The sequence below is a fragment of the Lepisosteus platostomus genome, chromosome 14, assembly GCF_059453375.1.
Source record: "Lepisosteus platostomus isolate fLepPlt1 chromosome 14, fLepPlt1.hap1, whole genome shotgun sequence".
Classification (NCBI taxonomy): domain Eukaryota; kingdom Metazoa; phylum Chordata; class Actinopteri; order Semionotiformes; family Lepisosteidae; genus Lepisosteus; species Lepisosteus platostomus.
Window position 1 is genome coordinate 5,691,468 of NC_142624.1, and position 20,135 is coordinate 5,711,602.

Consider the following 20,135-nt stretch of genomic DNA (forward strand, 5'->3'; position numbering starts at 1 on the left):
GTTTTATGTCTCATCCGAAGGATCGCGCCTGTTTACAGTATAGTGTCCCCGTCACTATACTGGGGCATTAGGACCCACGTGGACCACAGGGTGAGCGCCCCCTGCTGGCCCCACTAACACCTCTTCCAGCAGCAACCTTAGTTTTTCCCAGGAGGTCTCCCATCCAGGTACTGACCAGGCTCACACCTGCTGAGCTTCAGTGGGCTGCCAGTTGTGAGTTGCAGGGTGATATGGCTGCTGGCAGTATTTGTCCTCTATGCAAGAAATTTACCAGCCTCTGACATCTTCATGGGGAGCAAGAAAAAAAAAATCATCAATCACCTGTGGGGAAAAAACAAAACCACTATAAAAAAAAAACTAAAGAGGCTCTGAAAGATCTTTTGAAACGGATTTTATTTTAAAAAAAAGAGGAAAAAAAATCATAACAGGCTGAAACCATCTGAGGTGATTACTCACAGCTGAAATATAAGGTCTGCAACAATGAATAAACAACAGGAGCTCCCACAGCTTGAAAACGGAGAGTAAAATTTCATCCAGCTTTATCATAAAACAACTTACACAATTGCAAATGAACTGAATTTCATCCAAACAACCAAAAAAAAAAAGTACTGTATTAATATTAAAATACATCGCACAAAAAAAGGACAGTTTAAAATTGGGCACGCCGTAGCCTGTCGTTAAATTTAAATGGAGCATTAAGTGGCCGGCTAAACAAACTACAAAAAAAAAATATACAACATACAAAGTTGGATATTGAGCCAGACTTTCAATATTAATAAATATGCAACATCAGGATGCACTTTTACTCTAAACAGAGGTGTACATTACACTAACATTTGTAGAATAACATAATTGTGGCTTTCTGCAAAGCGGTTTTTAGAGAATACAATTTATTCAGGAAAAAAAAAGTTATTTTTGCTTTGAAAAGGGAAAGACGGTGATAGATTTAAGAAAACATTTGTCCCCCCACCCCCAACTTAACATGTACCAAACTCTGCGTGCCACAGCCCAACTGGCCTGTGATTCGAGCGCATTATTTTGAATGGAACCTACATATATTTGAATGGAACCTACTGATCTATATTAAAATGTGCTGGTACAACAATACGCACACTGTCACTCTGAGCCAAAAGGAATTTTTTGTTAAAAAAAGCTGATGCAAATCGAAGTTGGCAGCCAGGAAAGGACACTGCAGCAGAGGAATATTAACATGTTAGACTCAGGGTTACTGGAGGATATCAATGGCAAATGACTACCCTAAAACAATACACTTGGCCAGCGAAGGACAGGAGTGCAGTAACCTGGAGTTCTGCTTTCAAGTTCTTCCTCTAAGTATCACGCAGCTTGTGACCTCTACAACCTAGATTACTGTACACTATTGCTCCAGCACCCTCTACACTAATTCAGTCAACAGGATCAATGTACCAATTACAGTGCAGGCTGAACCAAAATTTGTCTTTGGTGAACAGAACAAGTAAAGCCACAAAGTGAGTAGCCGTACTCTACACAAACCGTAAAAGTATTTTTCATCTTCATGGGCCACTGTCACCTTTTCCCCCCAAGTCTGAAAAGCATTCACTTCACCCATATACTACTTAAATTAAAACAGTGATGCTGAAAACGGATCCTGGACAGCTACAGACCTCACTGTTTCAAAGGGTTGTTCTTTAAAAAAATCTGTAAGCTGTGCTCAACGTCCTATAGGTAGCAAACGCCTTGTTTGGTTAAGTAAATCATGAGCTCAAGTGGAACAAAAACCCACAGGACTCGCCATAATCCTAACTAACACAACTGTAGTGATTTCTCGGTAATGGAAGTGCAAGTTAAAATATGACATAACGCCACTGATAACTAATTGGGTGAGTACTCCATGCTGTCCTGCAGTGTACAGTAAAAGAAGCCAATATCGTAACCGAAACTGTCCACATCGAGCATTTTAACTGGATTGGGGACTTGCAAATGTCATTTGTCTGAATTTCGATAGTGCTGCTTCAGTCCTCTATGCGCGATTATTTCACAAAAACAACCCTAATTTAAAAAAAACATTGTTTTTTCCAAAAGTTCAACCGTGGCAGCTTATAACAGGAGGAGAGAACTGACCTGCACTAAACTAGACAGGCTTAAGTTCAGGATCACTCCTGTAATGTCTAATAATTACATTTGTTTTTTAACTGCCCTATACTAAAACCTTCATAAAAATACACTTTTTAGATAGCCGCAATGATATTGTGTAAAAGATGCTCGAAATACGTCTGTACATTTCATTTCATGATTAACGGCGTTCTAGCAAAAATAACTTCTTCTCGTTTTTTTTCTCACGTATGAACAGAGTTGGATCATTTCCCCAGGTTGTAAAAAGCATCCCATTAAAACGGAACTCTGCAGGACGTTAACCAGAGAGGTGTGTAGCTATTCAATAACAAAGCAGGACATTCACAAGAAATACATGCCTTTGCCTATGTAATAGAGACAACAGTGGCAGATTGTTCACATAAATATTATGGATACCATATCAAGCACTAGCACTGCTTCCACAGCAAAGGTTAAACAAAGTTTTTCATATTTCCAACATCCACAAATAAGGGTACTGCAAACCTGCTTTAAAATCTGAACAGAGACATGGGTGACGCACTATGCATAATCCAACTTATATCATATAGAGCTGCTTTGATAGAGCTGGTGATTGCTCTACCTGTTGAAGGTCGGCACACTGTATTTAATCCAGCTGCAGTCTGAAGCACACATGGTGTTTGAAGTCTCCTTTAATTAAACATATATGAGTGAACACAGTAAGCAAGAGCAAAACACTTTCATTGAAGTAGTGGAGGTGCTAACCGCACAACAACAGACACATACAAGAAAATCTTTTCGACAATCGCGTTTCCAAGTTATCGGATGCAGAAGGAACGAAAATGAACTCACGGGCCTTACTTTGCATTTGCATTGAATGGGCTATGTTTAATCAAACGAGACAGCGGAAACGAACCTGTATGAACTAATCGCAGGTGTTTAATAAGGGGAGACATACAGACTAAGAACTTTCGGAACAGCGGGACGTGTTCTCTAATGGTGTGTTAATCGAAGCTACTTCAAGTCTCTCCTGATTTTTGTCACTGCTCATTTGCTACCGATTCAATTGCAGCTTCGCGCACAAGGTCTGTCTGAAGCTGGAAGTATGCAGAATTCCTTCAGAAATGATGACCAGTCGAGGTGCTTCTCACAATCGGATAAGGGGGGCATGGTTATAAATCCCATTACAGACTGAAACTGCACAAATCCAACCCGAAGCTCCGCTATAAGCCGTATTTAAGAATAACATGCTCAGAGGCAAGCCAATTACGTGAAGTTTTCGCAAGCACCGCTGAACTTGTAGCAATCAAAAGCTGTGCCTTATAAGAAAAAACATTCCACCTCCCTTGAACAAGCTAACAGATGCTTGGTAGAACTTCACTTTCTCCCAGGTTACTGCACTGCCTGCAGATGGGCGAGCTGGAGGAGGCAGACAGAGAGATAATGCACTGTCCATCTTCCCTCCCCTCATGTCATAGCTACTGGGAGCCCTGGTGAATATCATCTAGGTTTCATGGTATCGGCCATTTCCTAACAAGAACACACCCAAAAAAAAAAAAAATTAAAAAAGAAGCAAAAGATAGAAAGTCTAATTGTTCCAAAGTCCTCCAGTCTGTTCCTGATAAACTTCGATGACGTCCTCGTCTTCCATTCCCAGCTGAAAGAGAGGTACAGAGCTGTCAGATGTATGCCTGTCTCACGTTTTATCACTGCTGTGAGCCGTTCCAACACGTGTAGGGCCAGCCCAGGAAACTAAGCAGATCTGGTTTCTCTTGCACGCCTCACACAAACCAAAATTAACAACAAACGAGGGGACACCAAACATATTGAAAGTCCTGGATTTCCACACAGTTGTGGCCCCTGCATTTATTAAGCAAATAACATCCCAGCATGCTTAGGGTCATGTATAAAAAGACACCCGAAGAAGGCTCCACAACCGAAACATTGTCTCTATTCTTTTCCTTTCAGCACAGAACAAACATTTACCTGTTCCTTTACAGCCTACGCATGCCGATGCAGCTACGTATTTGAACGTCTTCGTGTATAAAAGTGCTGGACAGGCCTGGTTGCCCATAACTACGGCTAGAATGACAGCAAGAGGAGACCTCATTGGGGTCAGAGACTCTGAAAGAGGGGCGAGAGTCGAGAGCAGGGGGGCCAGAGCTTCAGCGACTAAGACCGAGATGTTTCACGAGAAGCAGCGTCTGAGTTGATGCCTGCATGGCAAGCCGAGTGAAAAGGCATCAACAAAGACCAACAGTGGGTTGGGAGGACATACAGAAGGGCCGAGGTATCCAAGTATTAATTCAAAGTGCAAGACAGAAGACAAAAGCAACTGCATGCCACCGACAACCTGGGTTGTGAGCAGCCAGTGTAAATCCACAGAACTGGAGACCAGAGTCGCGTTGCAGTGCGCAAACCACGAATCACTCCCGAGGGTGCACCTTGGCGAGTCCAGTGGCTCACGGAGTATATTCAACGCAATACTGAGCAGCGGTGACCTGCGATAGCGGTCAGACGACTCGCTCATCGCCACGTGCTGCACAAATGTTTGACGGTACGCACGATGCCAACCTGAAGAACCGCCACAGCCCTGGGCGCTGGGTTCCAACAGCAAGGGGTTCTGCGGGTTCCACAATACTGTGGGGGTGGTTTTCCTGCCACAGTCGGAGTGCAGTTACTCCCTCGGAAGGCAAGGTCATCGCTGCTTAATGATTCTAAGAGATCATCTTCAGCACATGCACATCCATAGCGTATGTGGTCACCCATTGGTTTGAACTTGACACTGATGTTGTCCATGTTATGGCCTTCACTGTCACCAGAGCATTTATGGGATATTCTATAGTGGAGCATTTATGGGACGCTCTATAGCAACTCCATCAACCAGGCATCATTTGATTGACGTTCTCATGGAAGAATAATGCCTCATCCCTCCTCCCGAATTACAGACACTGGTTGACCACACTTGGGCACACGTGGTGAAACCTTTCAGGATTCCTTTAGGACTACCATTAGGTTTGTGTGTATTTTAAAGAGAATTCACCTTATTCAGAAATGTTTACTGCTGTGGTAAATGAATACACATTTGCTTTATGAGAAAACAACACACAAAACGTTGGGAGATCACAAGTCTTTCAGGATACCAATTTTAAAATAACTAAAAGCCATTCTTTGCTGTAATTTTGTAAAAGCAGGAGTTTATACTATTTCAAAAAACAGACAGTAACAGGAAAACAAGATAAGTTTTATGGATATGGTTCCATATGTCTTGGAAGACAACCAATAAAGGATCTATGAGACTGCTTCCTGGGCATGATTCATCTATGTTAATGCAATTTTCAATAAAAGTGGCATATTAAACACAATTATTTTAAATTTAATAATAAAGAATTACCTCTTTTGGAGTTTGGTTGTCTGCAATTCTCTGCCCTTCAAAGAGAAACCTAAGAGAATTCATAGGAACGCCCTGAGGGAAAAAGAGAAAATTAAAATGGAATAACCCTCACAGGGTTAGTCTTGATTTGTTTCAAGCCATTCAAAACCACAAGCATTACTGGAGAAGTCAATCACTACAAGCTCAGGAACAGAACAAGACTGAAGTAACATAAGCAGCATTTTGAGATTGAAATAGAAGATAGCTCTTATCATGAAGGATTGTCACTGTCCAGGAAAAAAAAGAACAATGTTGTAAAAGCCAAATCTTCAGGACCCTTTAAGACCAGTCTTGAAGTAATACACTATTAAGCAACAAACCCAGGATGAAGGAGCTCCATGGCCTCATTACATTTCTAACCTAGTTTAGTCTTGTACAACTGTGCCATCTACTGGCCTGTCCGTTCAATTACTGATCTGAGATTTTTTGCCAAGTTAATGAATCTGCATTGCATGGTAGTTCCTAGTATATTTTTAGTCAATAGAATCTATCTGAATCTAAAGTATTTTAATTGACTTTATGAGACCAATCCTTTAGTCCTGTATGTTTCACTCTAGACTAAGTAGGTTTTGAAAGGGAACAAGATATGGCCTAAAATCATATCACTCTGCAACCCCCAACTGGCAACCCACTGAAGCTCAGCAGGGGTGAGCCTGGTCAGTCCCTGGATGGGAGACCTCCTGGGAAAAACTAAGTTTGCTGCTGGAAGAGGTGTTAGTGGGGCCAGTAGGGGGTGCTCACCCTGTGGTCCATATGGGTCCTAATGCCCCCATATAGTGACAGGGACACTATACTGTAAACAGTCATGACCAAAACATGTCATTATGTGGAATTGTTCATTAAAACACTTATCTAGAAAAATAGCTGTGCAATACGCTTGTCTCAGCTTTACCAAACTGCAGTGGCACAACATGGACAGGAAAATGAATGCATTGTAGTGGAAGGGTAGAACTTTGAAAAGTGAAAGGAAACTTTAAATATGCATTGATCCATGGACAGGGATGACTAAGAGAAACAGATACAACTGCTTTCTAAAGACGGATCGTGTCCTAGAATGTATGGCACTGGCGGGGGGCCGAATGAGACAACATCTTTTTTGCCTGCTCCGTCACAACATAACGCAACCTGCATGAAATAAAGTTTAAAAAACGACACGCCCCGTAAGATGAAGAGCTGAGTTACCTGTCTCTGGCAGTAGGATTCCTTTAACTTCTTTAAATGCGTCGTCATCTTCACTTTGAAGTGGATTTCGCTGTTGTCCTGCGGAAACACAAACCCATCAGATGTTCACATGCGTGCCCTGTGCAATTATGCAAATGTACATAATGTACAAATGTGCACCTTCCCTTGCTGAGAAAACTATTGCTGCTAATCACTTTGATCCTCTGCATTGAGTACTCCGACTTTCACTTCTGCTCTGAGGGGAAGCGCTTCTGAAGCCCTTTCCATGAAAACGCCCCCACAGGGCTGTGAAAACAACACTTTGGCATGAAAAGGAATAAACGTTTAGAAACGAGAAATTGAAACATTAAAAATGTCATGTTGGATAACTTGACATTCTGAATTTAAGGCACTAAAATGGGGGTGGGACAGGTAAAGATAGTGAATTCCACAGAACCCAGAGAATTTATTTCAGGGGCAAATCTTTATTCCTCCATACAGAAGAGACACGAGATAACAAATTCGCCTAATGAGGTACGACTACCATCACATTCGATACAAATAAAGGTGGCAACAAAGATGACAAAGGGAAAAAATACAATTGCTTGACAGTACACAGATTTATGTGAATAAACCAACTAACTCTGTGAATTCCTCTAGGGCTTTCATGCGCATGTCTTTGGAATTAATATATTGTTCAATAATTCAATAATCTGCTATGAGCTTGCTGGTTCTGAAGGGTCCAGTTCGACAGTACATTCTATGGAGTTTCAAATGCCATATATTAAAGTATTGAAACATTAACCAAAAAATAGAGATAACTGGCTTAAAGACTTAAACAAGAGCTCAAACCAGATGATCTAAAAACCTTTAAAATCGGGGCTGTTTCATTTGATTTCAGAATGACAGGACCTTTAGTAAAACCAGTGTTTTTATTTTATTTAATTCCAGATGAACTGCATTGTTGTTCTCTCCTACACAACTCTGAAGGATGTCTTAAAAACTCTTAACCAACATAACCCAGCTTCTTTAAAGCAGTGCCCCTCTCTATAACGATCTGAAAAGGACTGATAGCTCTAACCCAGACAGCTCACCTGGCCAATGACTTTGAGTTTGATGTATTCTCCATCCTTCTTATCTCCCGAATCCTGACTTGAAGGCTTGGTCTCCTGCAGGGAACAGAAGAAGGCATTACTCCATCTATCCACTATCAGAAAGTTGGTTATTCCTGGACCGGGTGCTCCAGAGCACATCCAGGAACACAGGGAGTAAGACGGGACACCAGTCCATCTCAAGGTTCAGACACACAAACAATTTAGAGACTATTATGGCTGACGCTCAGCAGGTGTGAGCCTGGTCAGAACCTGGATGGGAAAAACTAAGGTTGCTGCTGGAAGAGGTGTTAGTGGGGCCAGCAGGGGGCGCTCACCCTGCGATCTGTGTGGGTCATAATTCCCCAATAAAGTGGCTCCGTCCTTTGGATTAGCTGTAAAACCGAGGTCCTGACTCTCTATGGTCATTAAAAATTCCAAAGCGCTTCTCGAAAAGAGTAGGGGTGTAACCCCAGTGTCCTGGCTAAATGTCCCATTGGCCCTTACTCCGCTCCTCTATTAAAACAGGTGTTTCATTGCTAAACGCGTGGAAATGTAAAACTGCATTTTAGGCATTTTCTAATACCACAGCCGGCGAAGTGGAGATGAAGAGAGTTATGCATGGTTAGGAATTTCTGAATTATGTAATCATGTTTTAAAAAGCAGTTGTATTTAAAGAGAGGCAAATCGAGGCTGAATGTGACAGTAGCACTTCTGTCTTAAGTTGTTAATTGAATTTAAGTTCTCAATTAAAGTTCTGACTAGAAGGATCATACATTCAAAAAGATTTAAACTTTAAAATGTACAGATGCATACAGATATCGGTGACTGGGACTTCTAAAATTGAAGTAGAATACTTAGCACATTTTATTTGGCAGAGTTGTGATCAAATTTAAAAAGGTTAAGGAAACTACATTTAGCTTTATAAGTGTAGAAAGGAACTTAGGAAGTTTCTTAGCTTCCAAAAAGCTTGGATATTCAATTTTTTGTCACTTTCAAACACATTTTCATGAAACTGTCCAAATGGTATATGCTACAGTAGCTGGCTAAAATCAACTGATTACGAAATCACAAAGATCTGTAGTTCAATGCCTACCTCTCCAAGTTTGATATGACGGTTTGGTATGCACCCTCACAAATAGGTAGCCAGAAAAAATAGGGGGCAACTAAATTGATCATAAACATCTCCAAAATGGTCCTGTTTATTAACTGCCCAAATCCAACTGATAATTAAAGTACAGACTCAGATCTTTAATGTAATACCTACGTTTTGGGTACAATTGTTGTCAGCACCCTTACAAATGTGTATTGAATAAATTTTATCATAGGGTTGCCCAGAAAGACTGCAAAATCAGCAAAGAAAAACAGTGTGTAGTCTTCAGTAAAAACTTACTCTTAAGTACTCTTAAGTAAATGGACTTCTAATACTAAAGTTCTCATACTATGACAGCTTAATGCATAAATAGCATTAACAACCCATGGCAAAGGGGTGAATACCGATGTAATCAGCATTTTAGAGTATTTTAATTGATTTTGCTTTGAAATTCTGCTGTCGTTTCTCTTTTGACCCATAAAAGTGTTCACGTTTGAGCCTTCATGTTTTGACTAAACGCATTCCGTTTCAAAAAGGTGCGTGCATCATTTGCAAATCCGTGCAAAGTGGGACATCGTGCGAAATAAACAAATACATTTACGAGACACTTTGAGAATCAAAAAAGATCACAACGGGCACGTTCTTCAGCTACGACTCACTACAGAAGGTAAAAGCTGCCGACCAAATTCAGAAGGAACTTTAGAAACACTGCCTGAGAGTCCTGTTTTTTCAAACTCGTGGAACGGAGAATCATTCGGCCATCGAAGGGGAACTGTGCAGGACTGTGGTTAACAGGACAACATTATTTCTGACAACGAATATTTCACACGTCTGAGCAAGACTGACAATAACCCACCATACAGCAGGAGAAGCACAGCAGGAGGTATCCAGCACACAGCCCCAGGTGTGTGACTGTAACCCCTGGAAACAGGCAGATTCTGATTTTAATCGACAAATGACAATTTGCTTTACAGAGGGAAAACATCAATCCTGTCTGTGTCACTGTGATTAATTAATTCAACTGCCTTCAAGACTTTCGGGAAGGAAAACGCTTGTCAGTTACTCCATCACTTCGAACGGGAAGCTCAAAAAAAGAAACTCTGCTTGCTAAACAGGTCAAACAGCATTCCGGCCCTGTGCCAGACATGATCTGAGGTCAGCCTTGTCAGTAGAACGCACTACATCTTTAAAAGCCAGTCTTTTTTACATTCGAAAAATTACTCCTTTAAAAGTTCAAATGTCTGAATGAGTCTAAATTCAGTCTACTCCTTAAAATCATTCTAAAAAACCTAGTTAAGACACCTGTGCACTCACGCCAGATCCACTTCTTCTCCCTGAAGCCAAAAAAACCTACTTGGACGTTTTTCGACTGAGAGAGGAAACCAGGGCACTGGGGAAAAAACCTGGAAGCAAGCACGGGGAAAACATGCAAACTCCACACAGACAGCAGCCCAGGTTAGGAACTGAACCCAGGGCCCAAGCGCAGCGAAGCTGCAATGCCAATCACTATGCCAGCATGTTGCCCTTCATATCACGCACTCCATAACAAAAAACAGCCAGCAAATGCTAGTTGTGTTCCAGTGAATACTGTAAACAGCACTAGAAAGGACCCAGGAGCAACTAACTCAGCACCTCCAATCTCATCAAGAAGGCACAACAGCGGCTGTACTTCCTGAGAAGGCTGAAGGAAATATGCCTGTATCCACAGATCCTCACCAGCTTCCACAGATGGACGGTGGAGAGCATACTGACCAGCTGCATCACAGTCTGGTACGGCAACTGCACCGCATCCGAAGGCACTACAGCGGGTGGTCAAAGCTGTCCAACACATCATCGGCAGTGCCTTACCATCCATCCAGGAAATCTACAACACCACAAGTCTGAAAAAAGCCACCAAACTTATGTCTGACCCCACTCACCCCAGTCATAACTTGTTTGTCCGCCTACCATCTGGCAGAAGGTTCCGGTCACTCCAGTCGCACACAACTAGACTCCAAAATAGCTTCTTCCCCAGAGCCGTCAAGCTGCTGACTCCCTCCCATCATACTGTGAACTCTCCTAACTTCGCCCTGTACCCACAATGACTGTACTCCAACACCACTACATACACGACAACTGAATGTAAGCCGAAATTATACTTAAAACTGCACGAGTTGTAATATTTATTAATCACCGTACTATTTTTGCACTGTTCCCCGAATTACTTTTGCACTGTTTTTGCCCTGTTGTATTCTTTCTCTGTTTGCGTTTTTGCACAGTTTTGATTACACTGTTATGTTATTACACTGTTATTGTGTTACTGTCTATTGTCTTATCTTCTGTTCTATTTATAAACTGCACCTGAGTGACTAATGAGAAACACTTTTCACTATACTATGCACCTGTGTAAGTATAATGACAAATAAAGTTGAATCGAATTGAACTCAATGCATCTCCAGTATGTTCCCTGAAATATATAACTCAATACACACGTGACTAAAACGTACAGAAGCATTTTAGTACAGAATGTACCACAGACTAAAACCTAAGGTAAAATTATTTTGTTTTTAAATACAATTTTAGAATTCTCAGTTGTTTCTATTCGATATCCACCGAAACCTGGAATGACAATAATAAATTGACACAAAATTAGATGTCTATAGCCACACAGCAAGGCCGATGAGGAGCAAACAGACGCCTCCCATCGGCCCATCCCTCAGTATTCGTCATGTTGGCTGATACAAGTTACAGGCTGTTACAAGTGACATGCCAGGAGGGAGGGCTGTACCTCAGTGATGTTTCTGGGGTCAGAAAAACGCAGTTCAGTTATATGTGTAGTTGTTGGAATGTTTTACTTTTGAGAATGGTACACACCTTTCAAAATGGTATCTTTACCATCTGCCAGCTACTAAAAAAAAAAAAGTTTACTACTATCATGACACAGCATGCATTGGCCAATGAAACCCACACAAAAACCATACCAACTGGAAAATGTATCTGATCCTTCTCTCCTGCACAGAACAAGTGGCCGGGCAAAGCAGGAACACTTGCACATGTGATCTGTGGACTCCGCTAGTTGAAACTACACTGTATAACAGCTCGGCCAACTTGTCCTGAAAGTGTGCCATGACCTAGGTTGGAAGACCTAGTGTGGAAGGAGAGAAACATACGGATTTGTGTGTTTCGGAGGCAGACTAGCAGTGGTATCCCCGCAGAACTAATCAATTACAGACTCCTCCAGAGAAACAGCCGCAAGACTGATTTATTTCTGTTTTGTGCCTTAGTCTGTTTTAACATCTTATCATATGATTGCACTGGCAATGTCTTATTAGCTTACTCAAACTATAAACTCATAATTTCACTTATTTCTGACATTTTGCTAATAACATAAAGTGAACCCCCCCTCCTTAAACATGATAATCATTTCTGACATTTACAGACATATCTGCAAATAGGTCCTTCAAGTTTTCTTTCTCTTTCAACCTGAGATCAAAAGCAGCCATGCATCAAAAGTACACATTTTTGTGTACTAAACAACACATGGTTAGCATTGCTACTTTGTCCTAGACTCAATCCCCAGACCTGGGGTGCTATCTGTGTGGAGTTTGCATGTTCCCCCTGTGTCCCTGTGGATTTCCTCTTGCTCCTTTGATTTCCCCCCACAGTTCAAAGAAATACTGGTAGGTAAATTGGCTTCTGGGAAAACTGGTGCTGGTGTGAGTGCGTCTGCGAGAGTCCTGCGATCAACTGGCATCCCACCCAGGGTGTATCCCACCTTGTGCTTGCTGCTGGGATAGGCTCTGCCACCAACATTGCTCTGGATGACATGCTCAGAAAACGGATGGACTTAACTTCTTACACACCTTCATCATCAGGGTCAGTGAAACGCCACATTTTCCATAATTTTTTGACAGATTTGCATAACTGCAGTTTTACATCAATAATTTCATTGGTCGTATTAATTTGGCAGGTGTAGATCAGGGTGCAGTCTCAAATTGGCAGCTTTTGTCCCATTGTCTCTCCTAAATTAGATCTCATTTTACAAAGTGCCTACCAAGACGCGACGATACATATCAAACAGGATTAACATAACCAAAACAAGGAAACGTAATCATTTGATTAGTGACGCTTCTAAACGTTTCTTCTTCTGTTTCTTTATGGTCTGAACGTGCAAAAGGCAGAGTGCACAAAACGGACACAAGGACACAAATATACACAGGAAGTTGTACTTAATTTGTGCCTGTTTTTTTCTCCATAATTACTGGGTACAGCTGAACGAGTAAGCATTCTAATATTGTATATGGCAAACAAAGAAATCTTGAATCTTGAATCTAAAGCCTAGAGGTTAGAAAAATGTCAGGCTTTTTTTTTTTGTTAAACTTACAACCTAGTTAGATCCAAACTTCCTGAATGGTCTTATTCATTGCTTTCATGTCAAAAGGTTAAAACATTCCATTAAGCCATGTCTACAGAGACGCCACCAACTTCCAGATTTTTTTTTTAAATCACCCTTAACTCAAAAGGCCTCTACTGCAAGCGATAAATATTAACGAGATGCTCACCCACAGAAAAACACATGCCAAAAATGTATTACAAATGCAAACCACAGATCATAACATCCATCTCATTGAAGATTTTTGGACTGAGTAACAATCCCTCCTGTTTTGCGATGGACTGGCTAGTCACACCAGGATAACTGTGACAAAAAGAGACAAGAGACAGCCTCTGTCCATCACAGAAAGACCAATGCATCCACAATGACTACCTAGTTTTTCCATAAAATCCAGGAATTATCGACCGCCATTTTGCTATGAATCTGCAATGCTCTAAATATGACAAAGAACGAGGGAGACAAGAATTGTCCCGTGTTTGCTTTTATTTGTAAGTTTTGTTTACGTGAGGCCTAAAAAAAACATTGTGGGAAACTAATGTAAATTCATAGTTAATCACAGGCTTCAGCCCTGTTCACCTAAATGTTAGTTATGATAAAGCTGTGGGAACAAAGATCATCTCCGGGACTGCCTTGCATATATGGAGTTTGCATCGTTTAAATGATTTTCGTGTCAGAAATAAAGCATGTGTTTTCACAGGCTTGCTGCTAATGTGGGAGTAAAGTGATGTTGCTGCAAAAATATGGAATGACTTAGCTAATGCAGTTTCCAAAATGGCCATTTCTATAGTATTCTAGAAAAATGATTCTGGACTTGAAAAGCTTGTTCCTTCTGAATTCTAGATGTTAAAAAGCATCAGTGAAGTGCCAAACACACTCAATCACACTCAAGTGCACAACTTTGACAATGTCACACATCTGTATCATAACTATGAACTTCCTGATGAAATGGTCTATTTCTAGTCCCTTAAGTTTTTTGGAACATATTAGGAGCCCCACGATGCTAAAGAATAAATGCACCGAGACAGGTCCATCAACAACTTCGCCAGAGTTCTCTTTCTAAAGTGCAGGATCTGTAGTTCCTCTCCAGGTTCTGCATCACAGAGGACACGTGACACTGGTGGTGAAACCATACCAAAGGGAGCAAGTCAGCAAGGGAGTTTATGGCTCACCGTACTACCCTAATGTTAATACTGAGCAGCACCCGCTGCATCTGTCTGCCCAGCGACGTCACAGGTTCACCTTGCGTCTACGAGACAGCAGTGAAAATGGAGAGCATCCTTTCAATGGATCTGAACTGCTCCAGAGAACAGCGATGACTCAGCCACTCAAGTAGTGAAGTAAAAATAACAGCTTACACTTATATAGCGCTTTTCTGGACACTCCACTCAAAGCGCTTTACAGGTAATGGGGACTCCCCTCCACCACCACCAATGTGCAGCACCACCTGGATGATGCGATGGCAGCCATAGTGCGCCAGAATGCTCACCACACATCAGCTATCAGTGGGGAGGAGAACAGAGTGATGTAGCCAATTCATACATGGGGATTATTAGGAGGCCATGATTGGTAAAAACCAATGGGAAATTTGGCCAGGACGCTGAGGTTACACCCCTACTCTTTTCGTGAAACGCCCTGGGATTTGTAATGACCATAGAGAGTCAGGACCTCGGTTATAAAGCTTATCCAAAGGACAGAGTCACTATATTAGTTAGTCACATAATAATTCATAGCTTACACTTATATAGCGCTTTTCTGGACACTCCACTCCAATTGCTTTACAGGTAATGGGGATCCCCTCCACCACCACCAATTTGGAACCCCACCTGGATGATGTGACGGCAGCCATAGTTCCCCAAAACGCTCACCACACATCAGCTCTCAGTGGGGAGGAGAGCAGATTAATGTAGCCAATTCATAGCCTGAAGTTAAGATTTGAACATTCGATTACAATATTAACATACAGTGCCTTGCAAAAGTATTCACTGCCTTCCAATGATGCCCCATTTTGTCGAATTACAAATGATGTCAACACATTTTATAAAGTGAATACTGTCGGGCGCAGTATGTTTAAACACACAGGATTGTTAGACCAATGTAACAATGAAACCCTGGTGTCCCTTCCATTTATTCAGTTTGGCTGGACTTTGCAAAACAAGTTTAAGAGAAAACATTTTAGATGTTACTTACGTTATACTTGAGAACTAAGCTATTATGGAGTCTTGCATCTGCATTCTTGATCTTATTTTTGCGGCTTGTTCTCTAGTGGGTTTTGTTTGTGCATGTCCTGGTTTGCTCCCATCTCTCCAAGATTACATCAGATTTACTCATTTGATAGCCCAGCCACAACAGCTGGTGATGATATGTCTCCAATTTCAACCAGAGTAAATGTCAAGGAGAATTATAAAGGTGGCGGGCCAATTTTAATAGGCTTGTCCAGTCCTGGTCATGAGCAACCACAACTCAGCAGGTTTTATGAGTCACACGTAATCAACTTCAACACCAGCAAGGTAGGAACGGCAGTGAGGAAATGATCATTTTGTCTTAATTGCTCACTTTCGATTCTTAGGTTTAAGGCTGGTTGGTTTCAGCTCTATGCTCCACCCATAACATTTATTGACAGCAGAGAGCAATGGGTTTTGTGTGTTTGCCCAATGTGTTTGCGTAGAACCATCCAGAACCAAAGGAATTCTGATGAAAAACCTTGGCTTTCAATTAAGTAGTTCAGAGACCTTCTAAATTAACAAAATACCAACACCCTGTAGCACTCAAGGACTGTAGTTGGCTTTTCCGGACTTATTGAACCAATTAACTTACTGAACTGATCAATGCTTAGATGTGCTTCAAGTCTTTCCAAACTTATGAATTGCTACTACCTACCATGAGCCAAATGGACTCCTCTCGTTTGTAAATGTTCTTTCATTCTTGACTTAGACATCCAGCCTAAGGGTTCTCCACCCCTAAAATAGTGCTTCCAGCAGCCATATCACCCTGCAACTCACAACTGACAACCCACTGAAGCTAAGCAGGTGTGAGCCTGGTCAGTACCTGGATGGGAGACCTCCTGGGAAAAACTAAGGTTGCTGCTGGAAGAGGTGTTAGTGGGGCCAGCAGAGGGCGTTCACCCTGTGGTCTATGTGGGTCCTAATAACCCAGTATAATGACAGGGACACTATACTCTAAAAAGGTGCCATCCTTCAGATGAGACATAAAACCGAGGTCCTGACTCTCTTTGATAATTAAAAATCCCAGGGCGTTTCTTGAGAAGAGTAGGTGTGTAACCACGGTGTCCTGGCCAAATTTCCCATTGGCCCTTACCACTCATGGCCTCCTAATAATCCCCATCTATGAATTGGCTTCATTACTCTGCTCTCCTCCCCACTGATAGCTGATGTGTGGTGAGCGTTCTGGCGCACTTTGGCTGCCGTCGCATCATCCAGGTGGGGCTGCACACTGGTGGTGGTGGAGGGGAGTCCCCATTACCTGTAAAGCGCTTTGAGTGGAATGTCCAGACAGAAACAGACAGAAAACAGACAGAAATGGTCAAAACAGAAACAAAGTATTTACACAGCATACCTAGGATGGAAAAAAAATGAATAATGAAGGATACAAATGAAAATTGCTTTAATGAAAACATACAGGAAGTGTACGTAAGTTGTACACTGCCTCTGTAAAGAGCAGACCTGCGTTTAGAATTCTCCAGTTTGTCTGGGCCTGTGTCTCCTGTATATTGTCAAAAAGAACAAAGCTCTGTTCCCATCCTTGGTTTGTATGGATCTTTGAAAACAGCTGCCCCTACAATATTATGCCCGTGATGGTTAAAGTTCTACAAGATTAACCGTAAAATTCTTCGAAAACCCATTCCAGGAAACAATTCGTGTAATAGGTGGTATCCATAACAACTGCTTTGTACAGTTAAGATTATATTTGGTTCCGTCTCTGTTTTTGTCTTCTGAATAAACAGCGCTGAGCTCACAGATGCACACAGAGAGGCCGATACAGAAAGTGTCTCATTCGGCGCTATACAACACTTAACTCAGTATTTAAAAGAGCATAAAACAAAGAAAGAATTTGCAGTGAGGTCCTAATGTACCTGAAATCTCTGATCCTCCATCCAGTTCGTAACCACTTTATCCGATACAGGGTCACAGGGGAGCTGGAGCCAATCTGGACTAACAACAGGCTAACAAGTCAGGGTTCACCCAGGAAAGCATGCCTATCCATCGCAGGGCACACACACACTCGCCCCTCGGGCCAATTAAACTGCGGGTACGTTCGTGGACTGTAAGAGCAACCAGAGGAAACCCACGTACACATAGGGAGGACATGCAAACTCCACACAGACAGCACCCCAGCTCCAGGAATTTAACCCACGGACCCGGCGCTGCACCCAAATCTCTGATCAGAGAAACTACATTCATTGATAGTTACCTCACTGTTTTTTCGCGGCGCTACAAACACGCTTTTTCGTCAAATCCCTGCAAGTTCAAGGGCTGCGCCAAAGGGTTTCTTTGTTATCTACCCGTTTAAGGGAGTTCTAAACCTTCGAAGAGCTGTTGTCGTGACAATGTGGCAAACAAATTATTTTACTACCACTGCTGGATTTTGAGGTGGCTATAGGATATCAGTTCGGCTTCTACATCCCTCTACTTGTGTGTTTGGAAGTCAGCAACTTAAATATAAGCACTGCGGCTGGCAAAACAACCAACAAACATATGGGGTTTTGGGCTTTTGCGTTTTTTTTGGGTTCCCTGTCTTAATGTGTGAAGCTATAATATCACATGATATTTTAGCCAAATGTATGTTTTACTAGTTAATTCTTGACTCGCGGCACATTTGTGTCGAGCCAATCCATGACAGAATTGCCAATAATCTTAACAGACAGGCTCAACTTTACACTGTAGGCCTCGTCTTTGTGTCCACACAAACTTCAGAAATAATTCCTTTTTTTTCCCCCACTCATTATCCCAGTGTCTTGCCATTAAAGCATCTATCAGATCTGGGGTGATGGATTGCAGCCTTCTTTAAGATCCTTTCCACTTGATCTCTTTAATTGAGTTAACTCTTTCTGAAGCTCAAAAGCAAGAATCGTATAGAGATGCAGACCTTTTGCTGAACTGCGGTCCTATGGGACCGTACAACACAACACTCTCATGGCCCAAGTTCACCATAACTGCAGGCTCTACTCATGTAAGGAAGGCAGAGGCAAATATATGCAAAGGCAAGTAGGAAGCCATTTCTGCTGCTTTCTACAAATCCCAGAGTTGTAGAGGCCAACAGACATACGTTTATTGTATCTATTATATCAAGCAATATGGTGGTTTTAGTGCCCTTTTTCTCATCTTAAAAGACAATCATAAAAATATGAAAACATAAAAATGTTCAAACTACTATCATCCATCACTGTACTACCGCTTATGTTAAATACAACTCCTTAAGCAGTTACTTGTGTCTCGACACCTATTTTAAGGACTCGATGTGCTTTCCTGCCCTTTTATTACGTTGCGAAGAACAAAATCTACTGTTCAGCTTCAGAAGGAAATTAACTTCACTTAAGTAACAAAAACCTTCATTTCAACTCCGAACTACAACAATCCATTTATTTTCAGTTTCACTCCCGACAGTACCAGTGGGCCACGATCGCTTTTCACTGAATACCGAAGAGTCCTAAAAAACAATCCCTACACATTTGTTAATTTTTCGGCAAAACAAATGCATACACTGTACCGAAAGACAACCCAGCCTTCCCCACTCTCGATTTTTTTAAAGATTATTTCGTTTAAATTCTGAGACATCAAGAACAGTACCCCTAAGCACATCGGCGCTGTAAATTGCAGATATCTCAACTCCTCTTGAACAGACCCGTTAGTTTCTGACAAAGTTTTAAACGCCCATTCCATTACTGGTTAATATAATGTATTTTTTCATAAAAGTAAAATATAATTATTTATTATTCAGGCTGTATCTTGATTCACAGTACACGCACGCTATGCGCCCGAAAAGACCGAGTCTGATCAGCTAATATAGATGTTTAGTTCCTATACACAGATCACAGACTTACCGTATCAGACATGCTTGCTTCTGTTTTTCCCTGTGACTCTTACAACTAAATCTTTGATATTTTATGATGATGTTATTTAGTATTAAGCGCTCTTCTCTTTCCTACAATCCCCCCACAAAAACACAGACACTGACCTCATTGGAATCGGGGAGGGACTTCCTCGGGAAGTGACGTCATTTGGTCGTGTAGCCAAAGAGAAAACAATTTTGTTTTTAAAATGTGCTTTTCGGATGGTCCTCTTCGTACATCCTGCTTACAGGGAGACCCACGTTGGCAAAGGTACCGGGTCTGATTAAGATTCATCCCAGTGAAAATAATGAGGACGCATATATTCTTTGAAGAGCTCTGTTTTATAAAGTTAGCTCATGCCCTATTCGTGAAAGCTAAGAAGACAATATAAAACATGTTTGGAAAATTACAGCACTTTACTATAGGATGGATGTGTAGTATGAGTCTATAGATTAATATAACAACTAAAATAACATTTTGTTTATTTGAATGATAATATAATTCATATTTTATAACATCTATAATTTGGGAAATTCTTAACTAATGTACAGTATGTGCTGTAACATTACTATAATATGGACTTTATATATATATATTTGTGATATGGTTAAATATTAGAGTGAAATATTATGGTATACACTGCGAGGTGTACTGAAATACTATACTGTAGAGCTACAATAGTACTTACCAATATAGTATCTAGTAGAACCAATATAGTATCTACTATATACGTTCAGTAGTCTAATATTATATTAATACATTACACAAGTTACCACCACCACCAATGTGCAGCATCCACCTGGATGATGCGATGGCAGCCATAGGGCACCAGTACACTCACCACACAT

General features: G+C 41.4%; 1 protein-coding gene across 1 annotated transcript; it reads right to left on the reverse strand.

The window, feature by feature from the left end:
• Positions 1 to 376: 376 nt before the first annotated feature.
• Positions 377 to 19,435, reverse strand: sumo1 (small ubiquitin like modifier 1). The gene is made up of 5 exons (XM_088606717.1): positions 19,279 to 19,435; positions 7,759 to 7,833; positions 6,686 to 6,763; positions 5,465 to 5,536; positions 377 to 3,727 (listed from the first exon to the last, which is right to left on the reverse strand). The coding sequence occupies exons 1-5, from the start codon at positions 19,288 to 19,290 to the stop codon at positions 3,659 to 3,661; spliced, it is 306 nt and encodes a 101-aa protein (XP_088462843.1). The 5' UTR covers positions 19,291 to 19,435; the 3' UTR covers positions 377 to 3,658.
• Between the last annotated feature and the right edge of the window lie 700 nt (positions 19,436 to 20,135).

Excerpts from the sequence above, each read along its gene's own strand:
- sumo1 (XM_088606717.1), bottom strand. Across the intron at positions 6,764-7,758 it reads AACTCAAAGTCATTGGCCAG|GACAACAGCGAAATCCACTT; the intron begins GTGAGCTGTCTG and ends GTGTTTCCGCAG. Across the intron at positions 5,537-6,685 it reads AATCCTACTGCCAGAGACAG|GGCGTTCCTATGAATTCTCT; the intron begins GTAACTCAGCTC and ends TTTTTCCCTCAG.